The sequence below is a fragment of the Stegostoma tigrinum genome, chromosome 34, assembly GCF_030684315.1.
Source record: "Stegostoma tigrinum isolate sSteTig4 chromosome 34, sSteTig4.hap1, whole genome shotgun sequence".
Lineage (NCBI taxonomy): Eukaryota > Metazoa > Chordata > Chondrichthyes > Orectolobiformes > Stegostomatidae > Stegostoma > Stegostoma tigrinum.
The window spans coordinates 25,850,465-25,876,736 of record NC_081387.1 but is presented as its reverse complement, the minus strand read 5'-3'; the positions used below and the strand labels follow the sequence as shown (position 1 = coordinate 25,876,736).

General features: G+C 45.9%; 2 protein-coding genes across 6 annotated transcripts in view; one reads left to right on the top strand and one right to left on the bottom strand.

The window, feature by feature from the left end:
- LOC125450601 (uncharacterized) overlaps window positions 1-26,272 on the top strand; it is a 506,390-nt gene that overhangs the window by 222,688 nt on the left and 257,430 nt on the right. The window lies entirely within an intron of this gene.
- LOC125446345 (zinc-binding protein A33-like) lies at window positions 387-24,480 on the bottom strand. Of its 5 annotated transcripts, none has more exons than XM_059639763.1 (6): window positions 23,720-24,480; window positions 14,059-14,154; window positions 13,226-13,459; window positions 8,356-8,378; window positions 8,147-8,262; window positions 387-3,083 (listed from the first exon to the last, which is right to left on the bottom strand). In XM_059639763.1, the coding sequence occupies exons 1-6, from the start codon at window positions 24,092-24,094 to the stop codon at window positions 2,506-2,508; spliced, it is 1,422 nt and encodes a 473-aa protein (XP_059495746.1). In that variant the 5' UTR covers window positions 24,095-24,480; the 3' UTR covers window positions 387-2,505. The 5 variants fall into 5 exon arrangements, with proteins under 5 accessions (XP_059495746.1, XP_059495749.1, XP_059495747.1 ...); XM_059639766.1 differs by lacking the exon at window positions 23,720-24,480 and adding an exon at window positions 23,347-23,702; XM_059639764.1 differs by lacking the exon at window positions 23,720-24,480 and adding an exon at window positions 23,067-23,322.

The window sequence follows — 26,272 nt, the reverse complement described above, 5'->3', positions numbered from 1 at the left end:
CACTCTCAAGGGGAGGAGTCTGTGCGTCATCTTTATACAGAAGGTGAGAAGGTGCATCCCCTCTGTAACTGTCTGAGTTGTGGGGAGATCAAGCTGGGAGTCATCAGCAGAAATGTGGAACTTAACATGTTTTTTTTAATGAAGTGACTGAGGCAGCATGTGGTTGTGAAATGGGAAGAGGTCAAGGACAAATCTTTGCGGGATTGGCAAGAGAATCCACTTCTCGTGAACGTCTGCCTGGATCGGTAAGATTGGAATCAGATTAGAGGAGCTCATAGCAGCTGTTAGTGAAATGATCTGGTGTCAAGGTGCTTAAACCAGACACGACTATCCAGTGTCAATCAAATCAATTTAAACTTTATTTGTGAAACATTTGAAGCCTACCATTTGAAGCAAAGCAGCAACACGTCACTGCAGTAAGAGGATGTTGTACAACAACCCCTCCCTGAGACAGTCTTACCTAACAGGGTACAGTGATCACAATGACTGTCTCTGTCTTGGGAACGAAACCAACCAAGGCTTCATCTGTGAAGGACTCACTGTAATCTCCTCCAAAGTGTGAGATTCCAGAGAGTCACTTGATGAACCGGGTAGAACTGGAACATTTAATTCCATACTTTTTTAACCATTTATTTGCAAAATTACACATACAATTGCTGACTCAACAACCCAAGTTTCAGTTTGGGTCCATTTGTAACTTTGTGAAAAATTCAAAAATAATGAAATCTTTTTATGGACCAGACCAGACCAGACCCCTTCTTCATATATTAAGAAGGTAGCCGAGACCCTCATATTTTCTGAATTTAATGGTTAATGTATGGTGCAGTGTTCGGAATTCAATTCAATTGATCAAACGTCTCAACATTAAGCAAAGCTTTTTTTCAAACACTTTAGTTAAAATACAATGAAAGAAAGAAGGAATTCAAATAACCCAACTCTATTGAAAAACTAAAAAAGAATAATAGATACAGTAACCATTATAAATTGGCTGATCTAATACAGTAAAACCTATTAACACACCCTTGGCAAAGGGCAAATGCAGCAGGTAGATTTGTCTCATATGCAATCCAGCCCGTCAGGAACAAAACCTCCAGCCTTTTGACTGTAATCAAGAGACGAGTAAAAATAACTTCCACTTCTTTGAGATGTCAATAGCAACTGCTGCTGAAATAACAAAAAATCCTGGTTTTTGTGAGAGCTGGCACACCCACCCAGGCTGATTCTATTGTACCAAATTTAAAAAAACCAAGACCTCACAAGCTGTTTACTTTATTATAGACAGCTCAGCACCTCTCAATCAATCTCTCCCTTCACAGAAACCAGGATAAAATACATTTCTTAAAGCCACAGCATTGTTATCATCTTGATTTAAAAGTGGCATTACTGACCCACTGCAACAGATAAAAAGCACGACTTTACAGGAAATTTAAATAGAATTAAAATGGCATTTCTGGGATAAATGACACAGTCCAGTGCCCCCTGTACCCACCGGTCACTGAAGGCCTGAAATGTACCCATGGACACCATATGCTTGATCTCCAGGGTCACTCAGGGACAGACTAGCTGAGGAACAGGGTCAGACAGTCAGAGAAAATATAACCGTTGACTGCCCATTGGCTAGAGCAGCTGAGGACCACTTTGGCCAGGCCCAGGAGCAAACCCATGAAGAGGTCTCCCAATCTGCCTTGTCCCCTCTGTACAGGGTGATCAAAGACAGAAGGATAGGGCTGAATTGGATCTAGAAATGGAGTTGCAGTCCCTTCAGATAATGGAAGAGGAAGAGCAAACTCAGGAAAGCCTCTCTGTGCAGAGTGAAATGGCATGAAGGAGCATTTCTGAGAGAGGCTCAGGTCGGGGACCAAGCTCCTGTGGGAGGTTTCAGGGTCTGGCACCGATGAGGAATTCCAGCTGAACAGGGCTCAGCTCCGACGTGAGAGCTTCAGTCGCCTAAGCCCCATGAACGACGTGACGACAGCCAGGGCCAGGCACCACATGAAGGTTCTCAATGGCTTTGCCCATGAGCTGCTGCTTCTCCAAGGGCACATGTCGGACTTGTTCTCCCAGTGACATCCAGCCCACTTCCTCAACCATCCTTGATTCTAGTTACCATGGCAGTCCGGGCCCTCTCCCCAGCCAGTGACAGGAACCCATATTGGTGGAACCAAAGACTCGATTCCCTCCCGTCCTTGGTAAGGCCCCTGTGCTCTTTCGAGCAGAGCAGGCGGAGCGGACACGCAGTGACAACTCCGAGCATCAGTCAGGGTCCCGTTGGTTCAGGCCTCCACTCCGCCCCAGGCACCAGCTCACACAGTGACTCAGGGGAAAGCCCCATCCCCAGAACCAGTCCTCACCCTCCTCTCCCCGGAACCAAAATCAGAGAATGGGGTCTGCCCACTCATCCACCCAGTGACTCAGTGTGTTGGATCTAACCCTCCCTCACCGAGTGATGCAATGTGTGGGATGCAATGAGTGGGTTCTTCCCCTCTCTCCTTCCAAGAAGAGTCTTTATTTGGATGAAGGGATGAATCCCTTGTCCTCCTGGGTTATTAGTCTCCGTGGACAGATTTTCAGAGGGTCTGTGTTTTTATTCCCTTCAGTAAGAAATGGACTGAAGTAAGGATAGATTTTCTCAGTGAATGTCTCAGTGAAAGTGTAGATATGGGTCTTGTTCTCTGAGTTATAAAAGGACACCTTCCCTCCCTCATAGTCCAGACAGACTCGGATCTTCCTCGGTTTCACATTCAGCTCTAAACGTTTCCATGAATCCTCACCAGCCCAGTATTTATTCCCGTCTCTCAGAATCACTGTCCAGTATCCGTTACCCGGATACAGTTCAACATCTCCCTTCCTGTTGATGGATTCCTTGGCCACACCCATATCCCAGTCAGTCTTGTTCCCCATCTCCACCTCCCAGGAATGTCTCCCTGACGTGAATCCCTCTGATCCCAGGAGAGAAACACAGCGATCAAATCTCTCCGGATTGTCGGGAAGCTGCAGCCGATTCTTCACGTATCTCACAGAGTTCAGGTCCTCAGAGAGGAGAAGGGCAGGATGGGCTGTATTAGGGTCCAAGGTGACTGGAGCTAGGAATAGAAGGACATGGATAGAATGTTAGTCACACTCACTTTGTGACTGAGAACATCAGCAACATCCCTGGAGAAGCGTTTAAACAGCATTTGGGGGCACAAGAAAAATCATGGGCATATACCTTGCAATGAGGGTGAAGAAACCTCCTGACAGAGAGAGGGTGGCAGAGGGAGAGAGAAGGAGATGGTGTGCAACAGAGGTAGAGAGAGAGAAAATTAGAGAGAGAGAGAGAAAGAGAAAGACAGAGAAAATGAAAGACCATCACAGAGTGTAACAGGAAGAAAGAGCGGCACTGTGAGAGAATATGTGACTGAATGAGAGAGAGTAACAGAATGTGTGACAGAGAGGGAGAGATAGATTCTGACAGAGTTTGACATAGACAGAATGCATGGCAGAGACAGAGGAAGTGACAGAGTATGTGACAAAGAGAGAAAGACAGTCACAGAGAAAGACAGAGAGACAGAGAGAGTGTGACAGAGAGAATCTGTGACAAAGAAAGACAGAGAGAGAAACTTACAGAGAGAAACAGATGCAGTGAGAGTGACAAACAGAGAGTGACATTGTGAGAGTGTGACAGAGACGTAGAGTGACAGAGAGAGGGTCAGAGAGGGAGGGAAAGTGTGACTGAGAAAGAGGGAGAGCAAATGACAAAGAAAGACAGTAACAGAGAGAGGGAGAGATAGATTGTGATGGACAGAGAAGGACAGAAAAATGCAGCAACAGAGTGAGAAAGTGTGACAGAGAGAGACAGAGAGTGGGAATGTTAGAGTGTGACAGAGAGAAAGGGTATGATAAAGAGTGTGTGTTTGTCAGACAGAGAGTGAGAAACAGAAAGAGGGGCTGACAGAGAGAGATTCAGGGTGTGACAGAGACAGTGAGGAAGTGACAGAAAGAGAGACGGTGAGTGAGTGCATGACAGAGAGACAGAGAGTGTGTGTGACACAGAGAGAGGGAGAAAGACAGTGACTGTGATAGAGACCGAGAGAGATAGAAACAGAGAGTCAATGTGTGTGGCAGAGAAAAATGGTGTGTGGGATGGAGAGAGAGAGAGAGAGAGAGACAGAGAGAGAGGAGAGAGAGAGAGAGAGAGAAAGTTGGTGTGTGAGACAGTGAAAGAGAGGGAGACAGTGTGTGTGACAGGGAGAGGGGGAGAGAGACAGCGAGAGAGAGGGAGATAGATGGAATGTGTGACAGAGAACGTGACTTGCAGACTGGCCTAGCTCTGGGAGTTGTCCATCCCAACAAGGATTTTTTTTAATCTGGAAACTGCAGCTGCTGTTGTCAATTTCAGGGAAGTCCTTCTGCAGGAAGCAGATGGTCACTTGTGACTAGTACCCTCTGTATCCAGAACCTGTGCAGACATGGGCAAGGGAGTTTTCATCTGTGAGGGACATCTGTGAGTAAACTGTAGGACAGTGAAAGATTTTACTGTTTTCACTGGCACCCAGTCTTTGATATCACTGACCACCACAATCTGATCTAACTGCTGTCAGACAGAATAATCAAAGAAGGAACAGGATCTTATGTCAGAATAACCAGAAGGACTTCATTGCAAAGTGGGACAACCATTCAGGTCAACAATGGATGATCCTAAACTCACAGCTTATCTCAACCATCCTGGAGAATGCCATACTTAACTCGCACAGGGTGCTTGGGACACAGAGGGAGGATTCAGGGTAGGAGCTGCCTGAGAGGTAACATATTTATGTTGGTGACTGGAGGTTCGTGGAAGATTGAAAAAGATAAAAAAAATGCTGGATCAATGATCTACAAAGGGAGGCTTTAGCAGCATTGGCCCTTCCCAACCCAGGACCAAGGCCTGACCAGCGTGGGAGTAAGGCCTGACCCCATGGTGACCTGACATTGATGTGCCCCAAATGAACCAGCCGCAAGGACCCTTGGAACATTCAAGGCCCTATCTGGTGCCTAGAACACTATCAGGAGTGCACACCTACCTTCTGGGAGCGGCAGACTTACCTCACCAAAACCCAGCATCAACGAGGAGCAAGCTCCTACCCGGGAAACATTGGAGAAATGCTGGACTTCAGGTGAGATTAAAACTACAGGATTTCAAGATCTCCCTCCACAGCATAAATCTTGCAAATGTCAATTCATTGACAACAAGGTGAATAACCTTCAAGCTAGACTCACCTTCAAAAGGGAAATCAGAGACTTCTGTGTGCTCTGTTTTACAGAGACATGATTCACATTTACACCTGTCTGTGGCTTACAGCCCGAAGATTTCTCAGCTCACTGAATGGGCCACTCAGTGTCCTCGGGCAAGGAAAGGGTTAGTGGAATCTGCTTCCTGATCAACACCTCTTGGTGATCAGATAAGGCTCCCTGAACCTAGAAGACCTGAGAGTAAAGTACCATTCCTACTATCTGCCATGCAGGTTCATCTCTGCCATCCTGATAGCAGTCTACATCCCAGCCCATGTGGAATTGAAGAATGCACTTGATGAAGCATACAATGTTACAAACAGTCTTGAGACAAAGTATCTTGAAGCCCTGTACATTGTAGTCGGTGACTTCAACAAGGCCAACCTCAAATACCAAAATATCATCCACATTTCTCCTGTCCCAGAGGTCCAAACATCCTTGACTTCTGCTACATACCCAAAGACACCTACCCGTCATTCCCCATTCGCATTTTGTAAAATCAGATCATGTGTTCCTCCTCTGGATTTACAAGCAGAAATTGAAGCATGTGGTCTCAGTACAGAAAGTAATGCAGTATTAGACTGAAGCAACGGAAGAACTTCTACGGGAGTGCTTAGAGTCAGTATATTGGGCCATGTTCAAGAACTCAACGGCCAATCTTAACAAAGCTTCATTATCGAGAATGTCGAAGACTGCATGCTGAAGAAGTTAATCCGAATGTCTCCCAATCAGAAGCCATAGAAGAACTGGGAGATTGCATCCCTACTGAAGACCAGGTTTGAAGCATATGTCAGGCAACCTTGACCTTGACAGGAAATCCAGGTACAGCCTTCATAAGGCCATCAGACACCCCAAGAGCCAATACCAAACTAATTCCAGCCCAACCACAGAGATGCCTGTTTTTTTTTTATGGCAAGCCTCACATAATATAACGGCTACAAAGTTGAACTGGAACACAGGGAACAAATTCCTACCCAATGAGCTCGATGCATTCTGCATTTGCTTTGAACAGAAGGTCAGTGAAATGGTCTCACCTGCCCTGACAGCCTCAGATGCTCCTGTTGCAGACAACAGGTCAGCCGTATTAAAAGTGAACCCAAGGAGAGCGACCAGCACAGCTGGAGTTGCCAGCTGGCCGCTCAGATCCTGTGTAGACCGGCTGGTGGGAGCATTCACTGACATCTTTAACCTGTCCTTACCATAATCTGAAGTCCACACCTGCTTCAAGAAGACCACCAACATCCCGGTGCCAAAGAAAAATCATGGAGCGTGCCTCAATGACTACCGCCCAGTGGCTCTGACCTCCCTAATTATGAAGTGCTTCAAGAGGTTAGTCATGGCTCACATCAACTCCAGCCTACCAAATTGCCTTGAACCTTTGCAATTCTCCTCCCAGTGCAACAGGCCCACAGCGGAAGCCATCTCCCCAGCTCTACACTCATTCCTGGAACATCTAGATAACAAGGATACTTAACATCCAGGGTCATGCTTATTGATGACAATTCTGCCGACAACACCATAATTCAAAACAACTCATCTCTAAACTCCGAGACTGACGTCTCCACTCCCACTTCTATAACTGGATCCTCGACTTTCGGATCCATAGACTGAGTGTTTAGCAGCATGGAGTAAAGACAACAATCTCCAAACTCCATCAACATCAACAAATTGAAGGAGTTAGTCATTGGCTTCAGGAAGCGGAGTGGAGGGAATGCCCCTGTCTGCATCAATGGTGCTAAGGTGGAGACAGTCGACAGCATCAAGTTCCTGAGAGTGATGATCACCAACAATATGCCCTGGTCCACCCATGTTGATGTAATAGTCAAGAAAGCACAATAAAGGCTATTTCCTCACAAGGCCGCGGAAATTTGGCATGTCCACAAGGAGTCTGGCCAATTTTTATAGATGGACCATGGAAAGCATTCTGTCTGGATGGATCATAGAGTGGTTTCACAATTGCTTTTCCTGAGACAGCACAAAACTACAGAGAGCTCTGAACACAGCCCAGCCCATCAAGCAAACCAGCCTTACATCGATTGACTCCATCTATACTTCCTGCTGCCTTGGAAACTCAACCAAAATCACCAAAGACTCTCCCATCCCGATTATATTCTCTTCCAAACTCTTCCATCAGGTAGATGACAGAAAAGTTTGTATCCACGTACAAAGAGATTCAAGAACTGCCTCCTTCCTGCTGTGATTAGACTTGTGAATGGACCTCTCACATTTTACATTCAATGTTGACCTGCTGTCCATGCACCTCCTCTGCAGCTGTAAGATTGTATTATCTGCTCTGTTCTATTATCCTAACGCACTTTGTATGGGATAGTCTGCCTGTACTGTACTCAAAACAAAACTTTTCATGTTCCCGAGATACATGTGATAATAATAAATCAAATCTAAAGTAGGAGTAAAAACCGAAAGAACTGTGGATCCTGTATTTTCTTCACAGATGCTGCCAGACCTGCTGAGCTGTTCCAACTACTTCAGTTTTTGTTCAAAACTAGGAGTGTCCAGCAGTAGAGCAAGTCACTGCAGCAAAGACATCAGTCAATTCTGTATTTTCACAAAACATTGACTGAAATGAAAACACATCAGTTACAAAGACAATTAAATATTCGAAAGAGACAGCACCCTTCTACTCACAAAGTTGGGCAAATTATGCGGATTAGCCATGCTAAATTATCCACACTGTTCAGGGATGTGTAGGTGAGGTGCATTCACCATGGGAAATGCAACGTTACAGGGAGTGGGTAGATATATGGCTCTGGGTGGGATACTGTTTGGAGGATTAGTACGGACTAGTTTGGCCAAAGGGCTTGTTTCCACACTGTAGGGGTTCTATGGATGATTGTGCAAACTGTTGAATACCTGTTGTCAGGAAGCTCACACTCACCTGTATTAATCACGGTCAGCAACTTTTCCCACAGTTTGTACTGCAGGGAACTAATGTATTTGCCCACATTTATTAAAGGGTAAACATTCTGTGGCTCTGGCAGTGTTTGCTTCACTCTGAAACAGGAGATAAAGGCCAGTGTTAGATTATTCTTGAGTCGGGGAGGAATATGTTCGAAATAAAAATTAAAACAAGCATGTAAATTTTACCTTTCCTGTATATCCAGAAATTTCTGTGGAACAAGAACAAATTTTATTATTTGTTTTTAAAGAAAACTTTATCAAAAAAAGTGAAGCTTCAAACTGGATTCCCCAAAAAATGAACAATTTAAATTCAGGGAGGTTTGGACGATCTCTTCTTGTCCTCACTGGACTGAGTTACTCCACAATATTACAGATTACTTGATTTTACTGCATAGAACAACTGACAGAGGTACGATCCAATTGAAAAATCTTCATGGATGTCAAATTGCTAGAATTAGTTTATTGTTTACAGAGAGTTACTGTAAAGCTTCCATGTTAGAATGAGTATCTGTCCTGAAGACAAATATTTCTGGAAATCTACACCAGGGTTGTCCAACAGAAATCACTGATCTCCTGGAACGAGGAGAAGCTGCCATGTTAGTTTTATGGTCAACATTGGAACTTATCAAACTGTTTCTCAATCTTTGTCTGCAGTTATATTCCAGATAGAGTGTCAGCCCACTCTATCCTGGTGTCAGGGAGCTCACACCCACCTGCATGAATCACTGTCAGCACCCTGAACCACACAGAATGAATTATAATGTCAGGGACACTCACTGTTGAGTCACTCTGAGCTCAATGGCCACCCAGTTGCATGGTAACTCCATTGTCTGAGAATGGCTGGGTTTCAGCTGAGATGTTAAAGCAAGGTCCACCTGGAGGACCATCACCTCATTGAAAGACACTCTTTGGCCTGCCCGAAACATGTTGGTCTTCCAGAACAAGGAGTTGACCCCGACCGAGTGTTGCAGACTGGCCCATTCCAAGGTCTAGGACAATGTGCTGAGGGACACACTAAAGGTTGGGGCAGCTGCTGCCAAGGTGCAGTGAGGAAAGACCACAGTTTGAGGTCTTTCTGCTGAAGTTAAATGGGTGTTTGTTCAGTCATCAGACCCGCGCAGTCCTTCAAATGTATGGAAATATAATCTTGTTCAAGTAAGGGATGCCTTTGATTTGTTTGGATAGAGTCAAGTTCCAATGTCTGTATTTTTTTTGATATGCTACTGTGAGGATGTACACATTTAAAGATTTTTTTATGATCAAAGTATGCTTTTTAAATAAAGAAAAGATTCCACCTGAACAGATGGAGTCAATGGAAGAGGAAGAAATGAATGAGGCAGGTGAGTGGTTACAAATAAGAAACAACCAGAAAAGGAAACCATGTTTGGCCCCAACAAGTCCACACTGAAATGGAAAGAGGCAGCTATGCGATGGACACACCAGCAGCTCCTCTGACAACAAAGATGTGTGGACGGACGTCCACCAACAGAAAAAGAGGAAGTGCACCACAGCGGAGAAGGAAAGGGGCACCCCAAGCCTGAAAACACCAGATATCCCGGGAGACTCAGTGAAGCCCAACTTTCAGCCATCAGGAACCACAGGGTGCCCACTGCACCACAGCTCCAGGCAACCAGCAGCAGCATCGCTATGAATCAAGAGCAGAGCACAACTGTCCTCTGCTGGATTCAGAACCAGAGCTTCCTGGCTTTGATACCGCCGCGAAAACACCAGATCAGGGCAATTTCCTCCAGGGAGCAACAAGATGGCGACCTCAGTGTGGAAAGAGTCCAACAGTTTTCCCACACCATGGGGATGCAGGGAGTCTCCCAGTGACAGGATCATGGCTGATTGGACAATGGGTCTATTGATAATTCTATAAACTCCACAACGGGTCTCAAAATTGCTGGTAATTATTCGCACAGCGTTAAATCTACTGTGTGACGTGTTTCCACATTGGCTTGTCTGGGCAAAGTCAAAGCAGACCTCCTGTTTCTGCAGGAATGTGGGATACTGCACCTCAGCAGCTACAGAAAACGGTTGAGCTTATAGATCCACATGCTTTTGATTCGGTCAGGGTAAATGACAGTCATTCCTCTGGCCTGGCTGCGAGGGTGCGACTTCACCATCTTTGAGGATAAAGAGGTGGTGGGCAAGCACCTCCTCATAGCAGTTGGCAAAATCCAGGCCAGTCATTCTGGCCTGAGACTTCAACTGCATCATCGATGTGAATGGGTGATCTGGAGCAGTTGGCATCAAACTGGACAGCACTTCCAGATTGCTGATGGTAGCATCAAAGTCACCAAGCTGCATGATGTCTTCAGCACCCCTGCAGGTGGAGTGCAACATAGGTATACCTGGTCACAGCCAAATAGGTCTATCTGCTCAAGGATAGATTTTCTGTTTGCATCCCGCGTGTTCTTGGTCAGGTCCACTGACATCAAGCCAGTGTTCTTCACTGACTACTGGCTCCTGCTCATCTACAGGATGAACAATGCACCAGCAGGGGAACATGGAAGCTGAATGTGACACTGTTGATCCCAGAAAACAGTGAGGAGGCAAAAGTGATGACGCAGGTTGGAGACCCATGAAACCTCCCTCCATTGGGCTGGTGAGAAACAGTCAGGGGGAAACATCAAGAGGTTCTTCATCCTCAGAAGTGTTCAGGAGACCAGATAGAGACGGGGGAAACTGCCCAAACTCCAGAAAAGAATTGAGAACCTATTCTGCTGCAGACCATGGGGTTCGATGTCAAGGAGAAACGCAAGGAGGCGAACAGCCAGCAAGCCTCGCTGTTTGCCTCAGAGCATTCCAGGATAATCTTCTGGTCCAGGGTCCACACCATGAAGTAGGATGAACTGTGCTCTTATTTCCTGTTCCAGAAGGTGCACAAGGACAGCTCGGTGTACAGCAGCCTGGAAGAAGAGGTTGGCCAGCAAAGTCGTCTCAGTCTGACATCCTGGTGATCAGAAAATTCTTTTATACCAGCCAGTATGAGACAAAACCCACAGGCAGTGTGGCCTCCTAGTCAATCCTGTTTTCTATCACGGAGATCTCAGGTGACAGCATTGTGGGAGAGACTGGACCAGCCATTACTTCTGGATAAGCTCACGCCTTAGAAAAGGATAAAACTCCCAGTTTACCGGCTGAGTTGTATTCAGCTCTGTGGGACTTGATCGCTAGGATCAGCGGGAGGCAAATGATAGTATGCTTCTGGCAGGTAGTTTGTGCGAATCCACGAGGGACGGTATCATCCTCACTTACAAGCTGAAGGGGGAAGAGGTAGGAAATCAGAAACTAGTGACCAATTTCACTGTGGAATGCAGATTACAAAATCCTGTCTAAGGTCATTGTCAACAGGGTCAGGTCTGCTCTGGGATCAGTGATTCACCCTGACCCGACCTGTTCTGTAACAGGCAGGGCGATCTCCGACAGCCTTGCGCTCCTCACGTATATGATTGCCTATGTGCAGGATAGTGGGGTGGATGCCTACCTCATCAGCCTGGGCCAGGAGAAGGCCTTTGACAGAATATTGGACACATATAGACAGGATGTGCTCTCCAAAATGGGCTTTGGAGAGGGAATTTGCACCTGAATCTGAGTGCTCTACACCAACATTGTTAGCGCAGTCTCAAACAATGGGTGAGAACCAGAAAGCTTCTCAATCAGGTCCAGAGTCAAGCAGGGCTGCCCACTCTGCTCCTGCCTTGTTTGTGTGCTGTATTGATTCTTTGGTTGAGTCCATCAGGAAGGATGCAAGCCTGAGAGGGCAACTATTCCAGGCAACAGGCCTGCAAGTCAATGCCTCCCTGAACACAGTTGATGTTGCCATTATCTGCTCGGATCCACGATCAGTGCGCAGGCTAATGAGCATCTGCGACCAGTTCAAACTGGCCTGAGGATGCAAGATAGATCTGGGCAAGCATGACGCCATGTTCCTTGGGAACTGAGCCGACCAATTCTTTAGCCCCTTCACCATCTGTACAGATTACCTGAGCGTGCGAGAAATATGGATCCGAGGGGCTGGGGATGCACAAAATATTGCAAGAAGTGTAATACCAAAGTAACGCACAAACTAGTTTTTGGGAGCACCACTACCTCTCTATTGTGGGTTAAACGTCTGGTCATCAGAGTGAGGCACTCTCTCTGTTGTTGTACCTGGTGCAGGTCTGGCCCATCCCTAAAACTGCACCATTGCAGTTACCCGAATCCTCTTCCACTTCATCTGGAAGTCTAAGACAGAGCAGGTCTGTAGAAACACCATATTCTAAACTCTGGACAAGTCGGGGAAGAACTTACCCAACACTGCCCTCATCCTGATGGCTACCTTTGTGTACGGATGCATCAAGCTGTGCGTAGATCCTCGGTCCATAGGTCCCACCTGTTGTGAAGGATGGGACTGGCCTCGTTGCCACTGAACACTCCAAGTAGTTGGACCATTCCATGTCACCCTGTCCTTTGTAGAGGAAATGTGAAACCAAAAATGGCTTTGACCACCAGTCCATCAGGAAGTGGTCAGAAAGTAGCATCCTTGAGACCCTGTAGGAAAAGGAGAGGGTGGATCCTGCCAGATTTATCCCTGAGCAGATGGTCAAAGTTGTTTGTCAGAGTGCCTTATTGCCAGAACTTTCCAAAACACCCCAAGATATCACTTGGCCAGTGGTCAGAAGGGGACTACCCTTCAAGATCCTTCACATACATCTGGGCACTGTGGGCCACCTCATGCTGCACTTGGGCAGGGCTGGAAACGTACACACAGAGGAGAATGGCCTGACCACCCTGAAGGTTTCTCACTCTTTACGAAGCCAATTTTCCTCATTGTTTCTGTTCACTAAAATGTTCTCTTGTAATAATTCCTGCAGTAGACACACGACAGACTGTGTAACTTCTATGTTAAAGACACCTGTTTGTGCTTGAGTATGAGACAGAGAAAACACCATGTCAGAGGTCATTGGTGTGCTGTTGGTCAGTAGGGTTGATATATTTTGATTACAGAATCTGCAATTCATCAAGACAATCTTAAGGAAAAGAGGCAAAATAAAGAAAAATAAATAGTTACTGTTAAAAATGTGATGCTGTCCTGTTCCCTTAGTTGTTGTTCAATATCTTGAACAGTGGCTGAAAGTGACGAGATTTCCTTCGTTATCTTCTCAATCCTCTCCTTCATCTCTTGACTCTTTTTCTCTTTCTCCAGTTTCAGATCTTCCAACACAATCCTCTCTTCCTCACGGAGAAACTGGTGAAGATTTTCAAATTCAGCCTTAATCTGTTTCTCTGTCTTTACACCTTGGTCCTTTGGGAAAGAATAATCAGATTGAATAAAAACAAATGAGAAGTTTTAAAATGTTGTTCAGTCTGAGCAGTCCTGTTCATATCAACAAATCATTGATAAGAACATTCCCAATCTCATTGATTCACAGTCCTGATAATGTGTAGAGAATATTATGACATTTTTGTGATGTGAATCATCCCATCATGCAGTGAGATCTGGTTAATAAATTGGATATTATCAATGGTAGAATATCATTTGATAATTCACTCAGAAAAGGGAACTCTCATGAAGTTTCTGAATTCCCCATTGGATTTATTGATGACAATCTAGGATTTAAAACCCAAAGTTTTGAGCTCCTTGTCAAGGAGAAACATCTTCTCTGTACCCACATTTTCAAGTTCTGATATAATTTTAAAGAATTCAATGAGATTAGCCTCTGTCTTCACTTTTCCAGGGAAATGACTTACAACATGTTTAATCATCCCCAAAAATGATAGTTCTGAGATCCAGTTTAATTCATGCAATATCTATGTTTAAATGGAGACTGGAATTCTGTACAGCACAATTCTGAACGGTTACAATTCTGTACAAATTATAGAACAAAGTAAGATCAAAAGTACCTGAATGTGGGACAATGTTGCTTCATAGCCACTTTTTCCAGCTTCACATGCCTGCTTCTTGTCCTGAACTGACTTCAGGAAGGTTTGCAGTTCCCCCTGAACAAAACCATCAATTAATTAGTACATTTTCAGAAAAAATAAAATGTCATTTGGTTAAATTTAATTATTTGGAAGCATATTTACAGGAAACTTCTCCTTCAGATTTAGCAGTTTCTGAAGTAAATGTTCAGAATGTTGTCTGGTGTAAAATTGGTGTTTTATCTCTGCCCTTGTCAATGTGGATGGAAATTGCCCTATGATTCAATGGGGATGTCAAAAGAGTCTGGGTGAATTTCTGCATTGGACCTTCTGGATGAGTGTCGCTGGTGGAGGGAGTGGTTGCTCAAGGACCTGGTGCAAATTAAATGGGCTGCTTTGTCTTGGATGATGTCAATCTCCCCGGGTGTTGTTGAGGCTGAATTCAACCAGGCCAAAGGGAAGTGTGCCATCATGATCCTGACTTGTGCCTTATAGATGCTGAACTGGCTTTAGGGAATCAAGAGGTGAATTACTGCCTATATGACCACTAGTCTCTGACCTACTCTTGGAGCCAGTGTATTTATGGTCTGGTCAATGGCAACACCCAAAATTTGAAGTGGCGTATTCAGCGATGGTAACGATGCAGTGGTTCAATCCTCCCTTGTTGGAGATGATCATTATCTGGCATTTGTGTGACACCAGGGGTGGAATGGTAGTTCAGTGGCTAGCACTGCTGCCTGACAGCAGGTTGTATTCCAACATTAGGTCCGTGTGGGTTTCCTTCGGGTGTTCCAGTCCTCTGCCACAGTCCAATGATGCGCAGGTTTGTTGGATTGGCCATGCTAAATTGCTTAGTGTCAAGGGATGTGCAGATGAGAGGTGCATTAGCCATGGTAAATGCAGGGTAACAGGGATAGGGTAGCAAAGTGGAGTTGGGTGGGCTACTCTTCGGAGGGTTGGTGCGGACTCAATGGACCAAATAGCCTGATTTCACGCTGCAAGGATTCTGTGACTTTAAATATTACTGATCACTTACAGCCTAAAACTAGACATTGTCCAAGTCTTGCTGCATTTGAACATAGAACTTCCCCGGAGTTCTGAATGGGCTGAACTTGTAAAATCATCAGTGAACATCCCCAGGTCTGATGGTTATGAATGATGCAGCTGAAGGGAGTTGGGCCAAGGACACTTCACTGAGGAACTCTGACAGAGATGTCCTGGAGCTGAATGACTGACCTCAAACCGCAACCATTTCCTTCTGAGTGGCAGGTATGACTTCCACCAGTAAAAAGCGTCCACCCTCATTCCCATTGACTCTGACTCTACTCAGGCTCCTTCGCATAACACTCAGTCAAATGTTGCCTTGGCTTTTCACCTCACATCTGGAATCCAGCTCTTCTGATCACATTTGAATCAAAGTTGCACTAAAGTCAGGAGTTGAGTTGCCCTAAGGGAACTCAAAATGGGCCAGGGACCAGGTTATTGCCAATTGATGGCACTGTTGGAAATACCTACCATCACTTTAATGATGGTCAAGAGTAGACTGATAGATTGGTAATTGGTTGCATTGAATTTGTAATATCAATAGATCTGAGTAGTTTTTCACATTGCATGGACTCAATGGTGAAGTCTTATTTCCCTTCAGGGAGAGTTCAATTCGTAAGGGGCACAGAGAAGGAATCACGGGGAGAAGGACTAGGGGGAACATGAGAAAATCATTCACTCACTTGGTAGTATTTGAATTGAATTTGCTGCCTAGTTCGATCGTGGAGGCACCAGATGTGCTCTAACCTGCAAGACTGTGGATCAGGTGCTGGAAACTGGGATCAGAATGGGTGGCTCATATTTAAATGTATATTTTAGACTGGTTCAGAAATTATGGCCTAAGTGTCCTCTTTCTGCAATGATTGTCTGTGGTTCTGTGGATTTGAGGCTGTGAAAGTTCAAACATTGCTTCATGGTTTTAAATGTCGCAAAGAAAGTCAGAGAATCACAAATGAAATTCGCTCTGGAGAAGTATGAGGTGATGCATTTTGAGACATTACACAATGATTATTCAGATACTGAAAAGTGTAGAGAAACACAAGGACCTTGGGGAACATGTCCACAGATCCCTGAAGTTGCAGGACAGGTCTGTGAGGTCGTTGGAGAGGCATATGGGTTAAAAAACAGAAGCTGCTGGAAAAGCTCGGCAGGTCTGGCAGCATCCATGAAGGAAAAAACAATCAGGGTTAACATTTTTCTTCACAGATGCTGCCTGATCTGCTGAACTTTTCCAGCAACTTCTGTTTTTGTTCTTGATTACAGCATCTGTGGTTCTTTCAGTTTTTATTAAACAAGTGGGATACTTCATTTTCATGGTCAGTGTGTTAAATATAAGAGCAATGTCTGAACTGTAGAAATCATTAATCAGACCACAGCTAGAATACTGTTCTGTTCAATCTGGAATTGTCCAGTTCTGCTCACCATATTACAGGAAAGGTGGGTTCATACCAGAAAAGTATGTAACCATGGAGAACTTTACACATCAAGAAAGATTAAATAAGCTAGAGCTGTTTCCTTTGGGATGGGGGAGATTGAGGAGATCTAATTGAGATGCATTAACTTACGCGAGGCCCTGAGAGAGTGGATAGGAAGGACATAACTCCCTGAGCAGAGAGGTCATTAAGAGATTTTGTAGAATTGGAAAAAGAAGAGAAGATGAGAGAAATCATTTCACACACAGGATGATGAGGGTTTGGAATTCATTCCCTTAAAGTGTGGGAGAAATATTAGTCATCACGTTTCAAACAAATGCCAAGGCTCCAGAATAAGAGCTGCAAAGCGGGATCAGGAAAGATGCCTCGATCAGCCAGCACAGATACGATAGACTGAGCAGACACAATGGAGCAGGAGTAGGCCATTTAGCCCTGAGCCTGCTGTGCCATTCCAGACTCTGGTTGATCATCTATGTCAGTGATATTTTCTTGCACGGTCCCTATATCTCCATGATGTCATCACTGTCCAGAAATCTATAGATTCTCTGCCTTGGACATACTCAGTGACTGAGCTTCCACAATTCCCCAGGATAGGGAATTCCAAAGATTCACTAATGTCTCTGTACTGTAAATCTCTGAGTTTCTGTGGTTGCTTGTGGTGTTCTCTATCCCTGAATCACAGGGTTTCTTTTGAACATACTTCCCATGAGTCACTCACACAAAGGCTCATGAAGTAACAGTTTTGCATGGAACTTGGTCACAGCAGGAGACTCCCAGGCGGACAGGAGGACTCCAGCTCGGGAGTAGCTGCTGTTACATCAGACTTCTCCAACAGGTTAAGGAGCAGCATAGGGAGAAGCAGATCCAGGGATAGTAAGCTGCTCAAGTGAGACAGCCAGGCTGGCTAAGGTCACAGACATGTCTGAGACAGACAGAAAGGGATTAACACAAAAAGAGTCTGAACTGAAAAGGCCCAGATAATAGTGAGAAGGAGGAAAGGCATGGGCAGGCAAGAAAACTTAAAGGATGTGGTTGGAGAAGATCAGAAAATGCAGAGTGGAGAGTGACAGTGATGGGGTAAGGGCAAAAAGGAAGAGTGGGAGTTGCATGTTCAGAGTAAGGAACTGAATGGGTTGACATGGGTGTCGGTCAGGGAGTCGGGGAGTTGAACAGGGGGCAATGTCAGGATTAAGCTGGGATGGCGAACTGGAAGGGTATGGGCTAGGGGGTATGGCTGCTCAAGGAGGTCAATGGAAATTCTGAAATAGGGCACAGTGACCGTAGAGAGAGGAGCACAGCAGAGTGTGGGGAACAGAGGAAAGGATCAGACTAAGTGTTATGGGGGAGATTATAGATTAGAAGGAGAAGATTCGTGGTGATGGATTACAACGGGAGTTGAAGATTCACCATCTTCTCAGTGCGTTCAAAATAATGTCCCTCACAGGAGAATACACAGGGGAAGGGGGAGGGGCCAGACCTCTGGAAGCTCAGTTAATGTAAACTACAACATCCAAAACTGAAGGTAAACTGAACATTGGTCAGCAATCAGATATGAACTGAAGTGCTCAACTCACATGCAGCAGTTTTGGGTGGACATAGGAAAGGAGGGAGGGACGGCTTGGCAGTGCTTGCATATGAAGTCCTGAAGGAGGCTTCACTGCCCCAAGACTCTGAATCAGAAGGACATAGGGACAGATTCCTCATGTATGTTGCTCTTCCCAAGGTTACAGGGTTGTGTCACTGGGACAATGAGAGCCAGAGCGAGTGACATGCCACAAGCATGGAATGCGCTATAATGATCAAGGTTATCAACTCGTGTCACATGGCAGAGTGAGGAAGAGGAGAAACAGTCATGGGGTGTGCAAGATGGGCTGCTCCATGTTGAGAAGAGGGCAGGGCAGGCTTTCACTGACCATGTGGACAGCCTAAGAATGTACCAAATGTTAGGGTGTTCAGGTCAACTGTCCTGAGGAGGCTGCACTTTCAGATCTGAGACCAGCTTCCTCTGCTTCCCCCATCTGTCTGTTTTATTTGGGAACCAGGAAACTGTTGTCACCCGGTACATGACACGTAGCTGATCTGCACATTTAGACTCTGTATGATATCCAAACTGTTGTTTCTTAGTAAATTTAATAAACTTAACTTCATACATTCTCAACTTTGGATAATCTGAGCCTCCTGAACGGTAAGCCTTACACATCCTTGTTTTAAAACCTCTGACTGGTCTTGCTTCCCTTTTTCTCTGGAATCTCCTTCAGCCTCACAATCGTATTAGACACCTGCTATCATCGAATTCTGGCCTCGTGACAGCCTGATTTTAATCACTCCCCCACTGGTGGCTGCACATTTTGCAGCGGGGAAGCAGTCCCAGAGGAGCACCGGCCAGCATGCGGGGAGCAGTCCCAAAGCACCGGCCAGCATGGTAAAGCACTCCTGGAGCAGCAGCCACTTTGGGAAAGCAATCCTGGGCGGATGCCGGCGCAGGGAGTGAGTCCTGGGCAGAGTCCAGTGAGGGGAAGCAGTCCCGGGGAAAACTTATCTTGGAGCAGCTGAGAGTCATGATGGAGCAGACTGGAGGCTTGGAGCAGAGTGCAGCACTTGCAGTCAGACCACCTGTGGAAGTCCTTGCGCTCAGCTATGTAATGTTTATTTGTAATTTCTTTTTTGTCTGACTGTAATGTCAATCATTTAGCAATGTCTTATTTCTAACTTATTTTTTAAACAAAGTCAAGAAAATTGGGAATTGGAAACCCCGGAAATTAGTCTTACATCAGTGGTGGGCAAATTATTGGAAAGGCCTCTAAGAGACAGGATTTATGATCACTTGGAAAGGCACAGTTTGATTCGTGATAGTCAGCAAGGATTTGTGAGGGGTAGATTATGCCTCACAAACCTTATTAAATTATTTGAAGAGGTGACCAAGCACATGGAGGAAGGTAGAGCAGTGGATGTGGTATACATGGATTGAAGTAAGGCATTTGATAAGGTTCCCCATGGTAGGTTCATGCAGAAGGTAAGGAGGCATGGGATAGGGGGAAATGTGGCAGATTGGATTCAGAATTAGCTGACCCTCAGAATACAAAGGGTGGTAGTGGACAGGAAATATTCAACATGGCGGTCAGTTACGAGTAGTGCACCACGAGGATCTGTCCTGGGTCCTCTTCTATTTCTGATTTTGTAAATGATTTAGATGAAGGACTGGAAGGGTGGATTAGCAAGTTCACGGACAATACAAAGGTGGGTCGCATTGTGGATCGTGCAGAGGGCTGTTCTAGGTTACAAAGGGGCATTGATAGAATGCAGAGCTGGGCTGAGAAGTGGCAGATGGAGTTTAACCCTGAGAAGTGTGAGGTGATTCATTCTGGAAGGACAAACTTGAAAGCAGATTACAGGGTTAATGGAATGATTCTTGACAATGTGGAGGAGCAGAGGGATCTTGGGGTTCATGTTCACAGTTCCCTGAAAGCTGCCACCCAGGTGGATAGTGATAATGGGAACTGCAGACGCTGGAGAATCCAAGATAACAAAGTGTGGAGCTGGGTGAACACAGCAGGCCAAGCAGCATCTCAGGAGCACAAAAGCTGACGTTTCGGGCCTAGACCCTTCATCAGAGAGGGGGATGAGGTGAGGGTTCTGGAATAAATAGAGAGAGAGGGGGAGACGGACCGAAGATGGAGAGAAAAGAAGATAGGTAGAGAGGAGAGTATAGGTGGGGAGGTAGGGAAGGGATACGTCAGTCCAGGGAAGACGGACAGATCAAGGAGGCGGGATGAGGTGGTAGGTAGGAAATGGAGGTGCGGCTTGAGGTGGGAGGAAGGGATGGGTGAGAGGAAGAACAGGTTAGGGAAGCAGAGACAGGCTGGGCTGGTTTTGGGATGCAGTTGGGGGAGGGGACGAGCTGGGCTGGTTTTGAGATGCAGTGGGGGGAGGGGAAGAACTGGGCTGGCTTTGGGATGCAGTGGGGGAAGGGGAGATTTTGAAGCTTGTGAAGTCCACGTTGATACCATTGGGCTGCAGGGTTCCCAAGCGGAATATGAGTTGCTGTTCCTGCAACCTTCGGGTGGCATCATTGTGGCACTTCAGGAGGCCCATAATGGACATGTTGTCTGAGCAATGGAAGGGGGAGTTGAAATGGTTCGCGACTGGGAGGTGCAGTTGTTTATTGCGAACCGAGCGGAGGTGTTCTGCAAAGAGGTCCCCCAAGCCTCCGCTTGGTTTCCCCAATGTAGAGGGAGTCACGCCGGGTGCAATGGATACAATATACCACATTGGCAGATGTGCAGGTGAACATCTGTTTGATATGGAAGGTCATCCTGGGGCCTGGGATGGGGGTGAGGGACGAGGTGTGGGGGCAAGCGTAGCACTTCCTGCGGTTGCAGGGGAAGGTACACTTGCCCCCACACCTCCTCCCTCACCCCCATCCCAGGCCCCAGGATGACCTTCCATATCAAGCAGATGTTCACCTGCACATCTGCCAATGTGGTATATTGTATCCATTGCACCCGGCGTGGCTTCCTCTACATTGGGGAAACCAAGAGGAGGCTTGGGGGACCTCTTTGCAGAACACCTCCACTCGGTTCGCAATAAACAATTGCACCTCCCAGTCGCAAACCATTTCAACTTCTCCTCCCATTCTTTAGATGACATGTCCATCCTGGGCCTCGTGCAGTGCCACAATGATGCCACCCAACAGTTGCAGGAACAGCAACTCATATTCCGCTTGGGAACCCTGCAGCCCAATGGTATCAACGTGCACTTCACAAGCTTCAAAATCTCCTCTTCCCCCACTGCATCCCAAAGCCAGCCCAGTTCTTCCCCTCCCCCCACTGCATCACACAACCAGCCCAGCTCGTCCCCTCCCCCAACTGCATCCCAAAACTAGCCCAGCCTGTCTCTGCTTCCCTAACCTGTTCTTCCTCTCACCCATCCCTTCCTCCCACCTCAAGCCATACCTCCATTTCCTACCTACCACCTCATCCCGCCTCCTTGATCTGTCCGTCTTCCCTGGACTGACCTATCCCCTCCCTACCTCCCCACCTATACTCTCCTCTCTACCTATCTTCTTTTCTCTCCATCTTCGGTCCACCTCCCCCTCTCTCCCTATTTATTCCAGAACCCTCTCCCCATCTCCCTCTCTGATGAAAAGTCTCGGCCCGAATCGTCAGCTTTTGTGCTCCTGAGATGCTGCTTGGCCTGCTGTGTTCATCCAGCTCCACACTTTGTTACCCAGGTCGATAGAGTTGTGAAGAAAGTGTATGGTGTATCAGCTTTCGTTAATAGAGGGATCAAATTCAAGAGCAGCGAAGTCATGCTCCAGCTATACAAAAGCCTGGCTCAGCCACATCCGGAATATTATGTCCAGTTCTGGTCACCTCATTCCAAGAAAGATGTGGAGGTGTTGGGAAAGGTGCAGAAGAGATCTACCAGGAAATTGCTTAGAATGGAGGGTAGGTCTTACGAGGAAAGGTTGAGAGATGTAGGGCTTTTCTCTATAGAACTATGAAGGATGAGAGGCGACTTGGTAGAGGTGTACAAAATGATCAGAACTATAGATAGAGGGGACAGCCAGAGAAGTTTTCCTGGGGTGGAGGTAGCTATTATGAGGGGGCATAGTTTTAAAGTGAGTGGACGTGGATATAGGGGAGATGTCAGAGGTAGGTTCTTTACTCAGAGAGTGGTGGGGGGCATGGAATGACTTGCCAGAGAGGGTAGTGGATTCAGCCTCATGAGGAGCATTTAAGCGGCTATTAGATAGGCATATGGATGATCGTATTGGGTTGGGGTGGAGGTTATCTAGACCTTAGGATTAGGGGAAAAGTTTGGCACAGCATTGTGGGCTGAAGGGCCTGTAGTGTTCTCTGTTCTAAGAACATAGAACATAGAAAAGTACAGCACAGCACAGGCCCTTCGGCCCATGATGTTGTGCCGTGGAATATTCCTAATCCAAAAATAAAATAACCTAACCTACATTCCCCTCAATTCACTGCTGTCCATGTGCATGTCCAGCATTCGCTTAAATGTCACGAATGACTCAGCTTCCACGACTACCACTGGTAAACTATTCCATGCGCTCACAACTCTCTGAGTGAAGAAACTTCCTCTGATGTCTCCTCTATACCTTCCTCCTAATACCTTAAAACTATGACCCCTCGTGGCAGTCAATCCTGCCCTGGGGAAAAGTCTCTGGCTATCAACTCTATCCATGCCTCTCGTTACCTTGTACACCTCGACCAGGTCACCTCTCTTCCTCCTTCTCTCCAGAGAGAAAAGTCCGAGCTCAGTCAATCTCTCCTCGTAAGACAAGCCCTCCAGTCCAGGCAGCATCCTGGTAAACCTCCTTTGCACCCTCTCCAAAGCCTCCACATCTTTCCTATAATAGGGCAAACAGAACTGGACACAATATTCCAAGTGTGGTCTCACCAGGGTTTTGTAGAGCTGCAGCATAACCTAGCGGCTCTTAAACTCGATCCCCATGTTAATGAAAGCCAAAACACCATATGCTTTCTTAACAACCTTATCCACCTGGTTGGCAACTTTGAGGGAGCTGTGCACTTGAACACCAAGATCCCGCCGTTCCTCCACACTGCCGAGAATCCTGCCTTTAATCCGATATTCAGCATTTAAGTTCGACCTTCCAAAATGCATCACCTCGCATTTATCCAGGGTGAACTGCACAGGACCAGCCTGCTGGCATATAATTCTTCCCATGATTATGTTGGTCAGAATTTGATGGAGGCAATTGTTCTTTTTCATTTCCCTTTTAAGTCGAAAATTTGTACCTCAGTACTTGTACCTCAGAGGGCGCCATTAAAGACAACATTGAAAATTTCTCACTGTACTTCCGTACATAGAGAATGTTCTGAACGTCTCTATCTCTCCTTCTCCCAGGAAGATACACCATTCCCTCTTTTGAAGTTATGGCCATTGTCCTCATGTAACCTGATACGGTTCGGTTTCTAAGTTTCCTTCATGACATTCCCGTGAATTCCCTTCGTGTGTTAAAACAGTGAATAATTATACGTTTTCATTGTTGTTCCAAAGTGAACAAAATATCATTTCACTGCTGAGTAACTGAAGGATAATCGGTGAAAGATGCTCTCTGAATGTTTCCTGTTCAAGATTCCACTGTCTGTTTCTATATTTTGTTCAATTCGGTTTCTCCTCACCTTAAACTCTTCAGCAGCTTCTTCAGTTGGCAGCAACTGGTGGTTCTGATGATATTTTGAAATCTGACAAACTAGACAGATGAGCTGATTATCGGTTTTACAGAAAATCTTCAGCTTCTCCTTGTGTCGGCTGCATTCCTGCTGAATTTCACCGCCTCCGCCGCTTTTCACAAATGTCTCCACGATGTTGGAGAGAGTGCGGTGCGGTCTCAGGGTCCTGGAGGAAGTCTCCGTTCTACAGACAGGACAGCAGGCAGTGTCAGCTTTCTCCCAGCATTGGGTTATACAGGATCGGCAGAAGCTGTGATCACAGTCGAGTAAGACAGGATCCTTATACAGATCATGGCAAACAGCACAGGAAAGGTCAGCTTCCATCTTGAATGATCACCGTTTTCGATGCTCTCACTAAAATGGTGATCAGTGTTCAGTGAAATACTTTCAGTTTCATTTTCCTGATTCCAGCAGCAACATTATAAACCGCATCCCAGAAATGGGCAGGACAAATAAGTGAGAGAAATCGATTACAGATACACAAGATTGGTTCATCCATTTTGATCAAGGCACTTGCTTCCCTCATTGGTCTGACTTTGTTTCTGGTCCTGGAAAAATGTGTTTACGTTATTCAGTAAAGGACAAAGAACAGCAAATTTGGACAGGATTAATTTAAGGTTACAAGGTGTAGAGCTGGATGAACACAGCAAGCAAAGCATGATCAGAGGAGCAGGAAAGCTGACGTTTCAGACCTAGGCCCTTGAGCCATTGCAGTCCTCTCGGTGTTGGTGCACACACAATATCAGTAGGGAGAGAGGGAAGAGTAATACAAAGCCACTCAGCTGGTGAGTGTCTTCAAGGGGAATGTGCTGGTGTCGATGTTCCCATGTATCTGCTGGCATTGTCCTTCTAGATGGAAGATGATGTCTAAGGAGACCTGGTGAATGTCTGTAGCGTTTATTGTAGATATGAACGGTGCTGTTTCTGAGTGCCAGTGATGGGGACAGTGATTGTTTGCAGATGTAATGCAAATTAAGTAGATTATTTTGCCCTGGATAGTGTCAAGGTTCTTGAGTTTTGTTGGAGCTGCTCTCATGCAGGCAAATAAGGAGCATTCACTCCTGACTTGTGTCTTTTAAATGGTGGACAGGCTTTGCAGAGTCAAGAGGTGAGTTACTCACTGCAGGATTCCTAGCCTCTGATCTGCTCTTATAGTCACAATATATACATACGTAACTGGTGTAGTTCAGTTTCTGGTCCAAACATGAAATAAGGACCACTTCTGCCCTGAAATAACTCCACAGAGGCCAATGTCCTGTCACTAAGTCACTGTTTATTTACACGTGTATAGTACTTGACACTGATCCAGCTCTCTCCAAGCTGCTGTCAGGGTGAATAGAACTCTGACGCTCCGATTTATGCATGTCAGCCAGAGCTCCCTGATTGGACCAGATTAACAACCCCAATCAGGGAATTCATATTCTATGAGGTCCACCTGGCTGACTTCATTGCAATCAGTACTTACCCTTCTGAATCCAAAGACATTGCATGGTTCTTTACGTTGTAGCTCCTCCTGGGGCATTTTAGCAACACGTCAGGTTTCTCCAACTCTGCCTCTGATACGGGCAGCGTGTAACATACAGTAGCTCACTTTTTGCGCTCAGAGTGACTCGGAAGAAGTACATTCTCCTCTTCAGGGAGCGAAAGTGTTGAGGCAGCAACATCTGCTGTGTCCATTTCAGCTTTCTGAGGTACCTCCAATGCTTGATGGAGAGGGAGAACCCACAGGTTCCGAAACAGTCAGAAAGACTATTGAGCCAGACATGTTTAGTTCCCACACGGTTTGCTAGTTTTCAACTTTCATACTGTTCACATGCTTGTTCAGAGCTATCACATCTACCTGAACTTTATACGCTACTCGATCTGACCTTTCGTCAACTATGCCTCTCGCCTATGCGGGATAATTTCCATGGTTCCCACACAAAACTTTGTCTCCTGAATTATAAACTGCCTCTCTCACTTAAAGTAGTCATGTCTTCAGCGTTGGTATTCCTGATGCCATTTCACCCTCCCTGCTCCCTGCACCCCTCCTCGCCACCCGGCCTAAGTCCAGGAAGATCAGAGCAAATCTGTTCGCGCTATCCCCGTAGTTGCATGGTGGATGGTCCTATAATCAGCTCAGAACAGGGACAGTGTGTTATCTAATGAAGCTGTGGGATGTTTCTTTAAGACTGCCCATTGCACTTTCTGTCAGCCCTTAAGATGATGGATGGCATGGAGCTGCCCTCATATAACGAAAATCATTAGACCTCAGGAAATACTGAAATCCCCTGCTAGTAAACGGTGGCTCATTATCTATGACCAATACTTCCGGAATCTGTGCATTGCAAATTATGCGCACAATTTTTCTATCGTCATCCCCATGTTTGGTGAATGAACTCTGTGCACGACCAGCATTTGAATGGGCACCCACAAGGACGAAGAATATTATGCCCATGAAAAGACCTGTATAGTCAATGTGCAACTGAGTACTGGGTTAATCCAGTCATTCCCACAGACAGC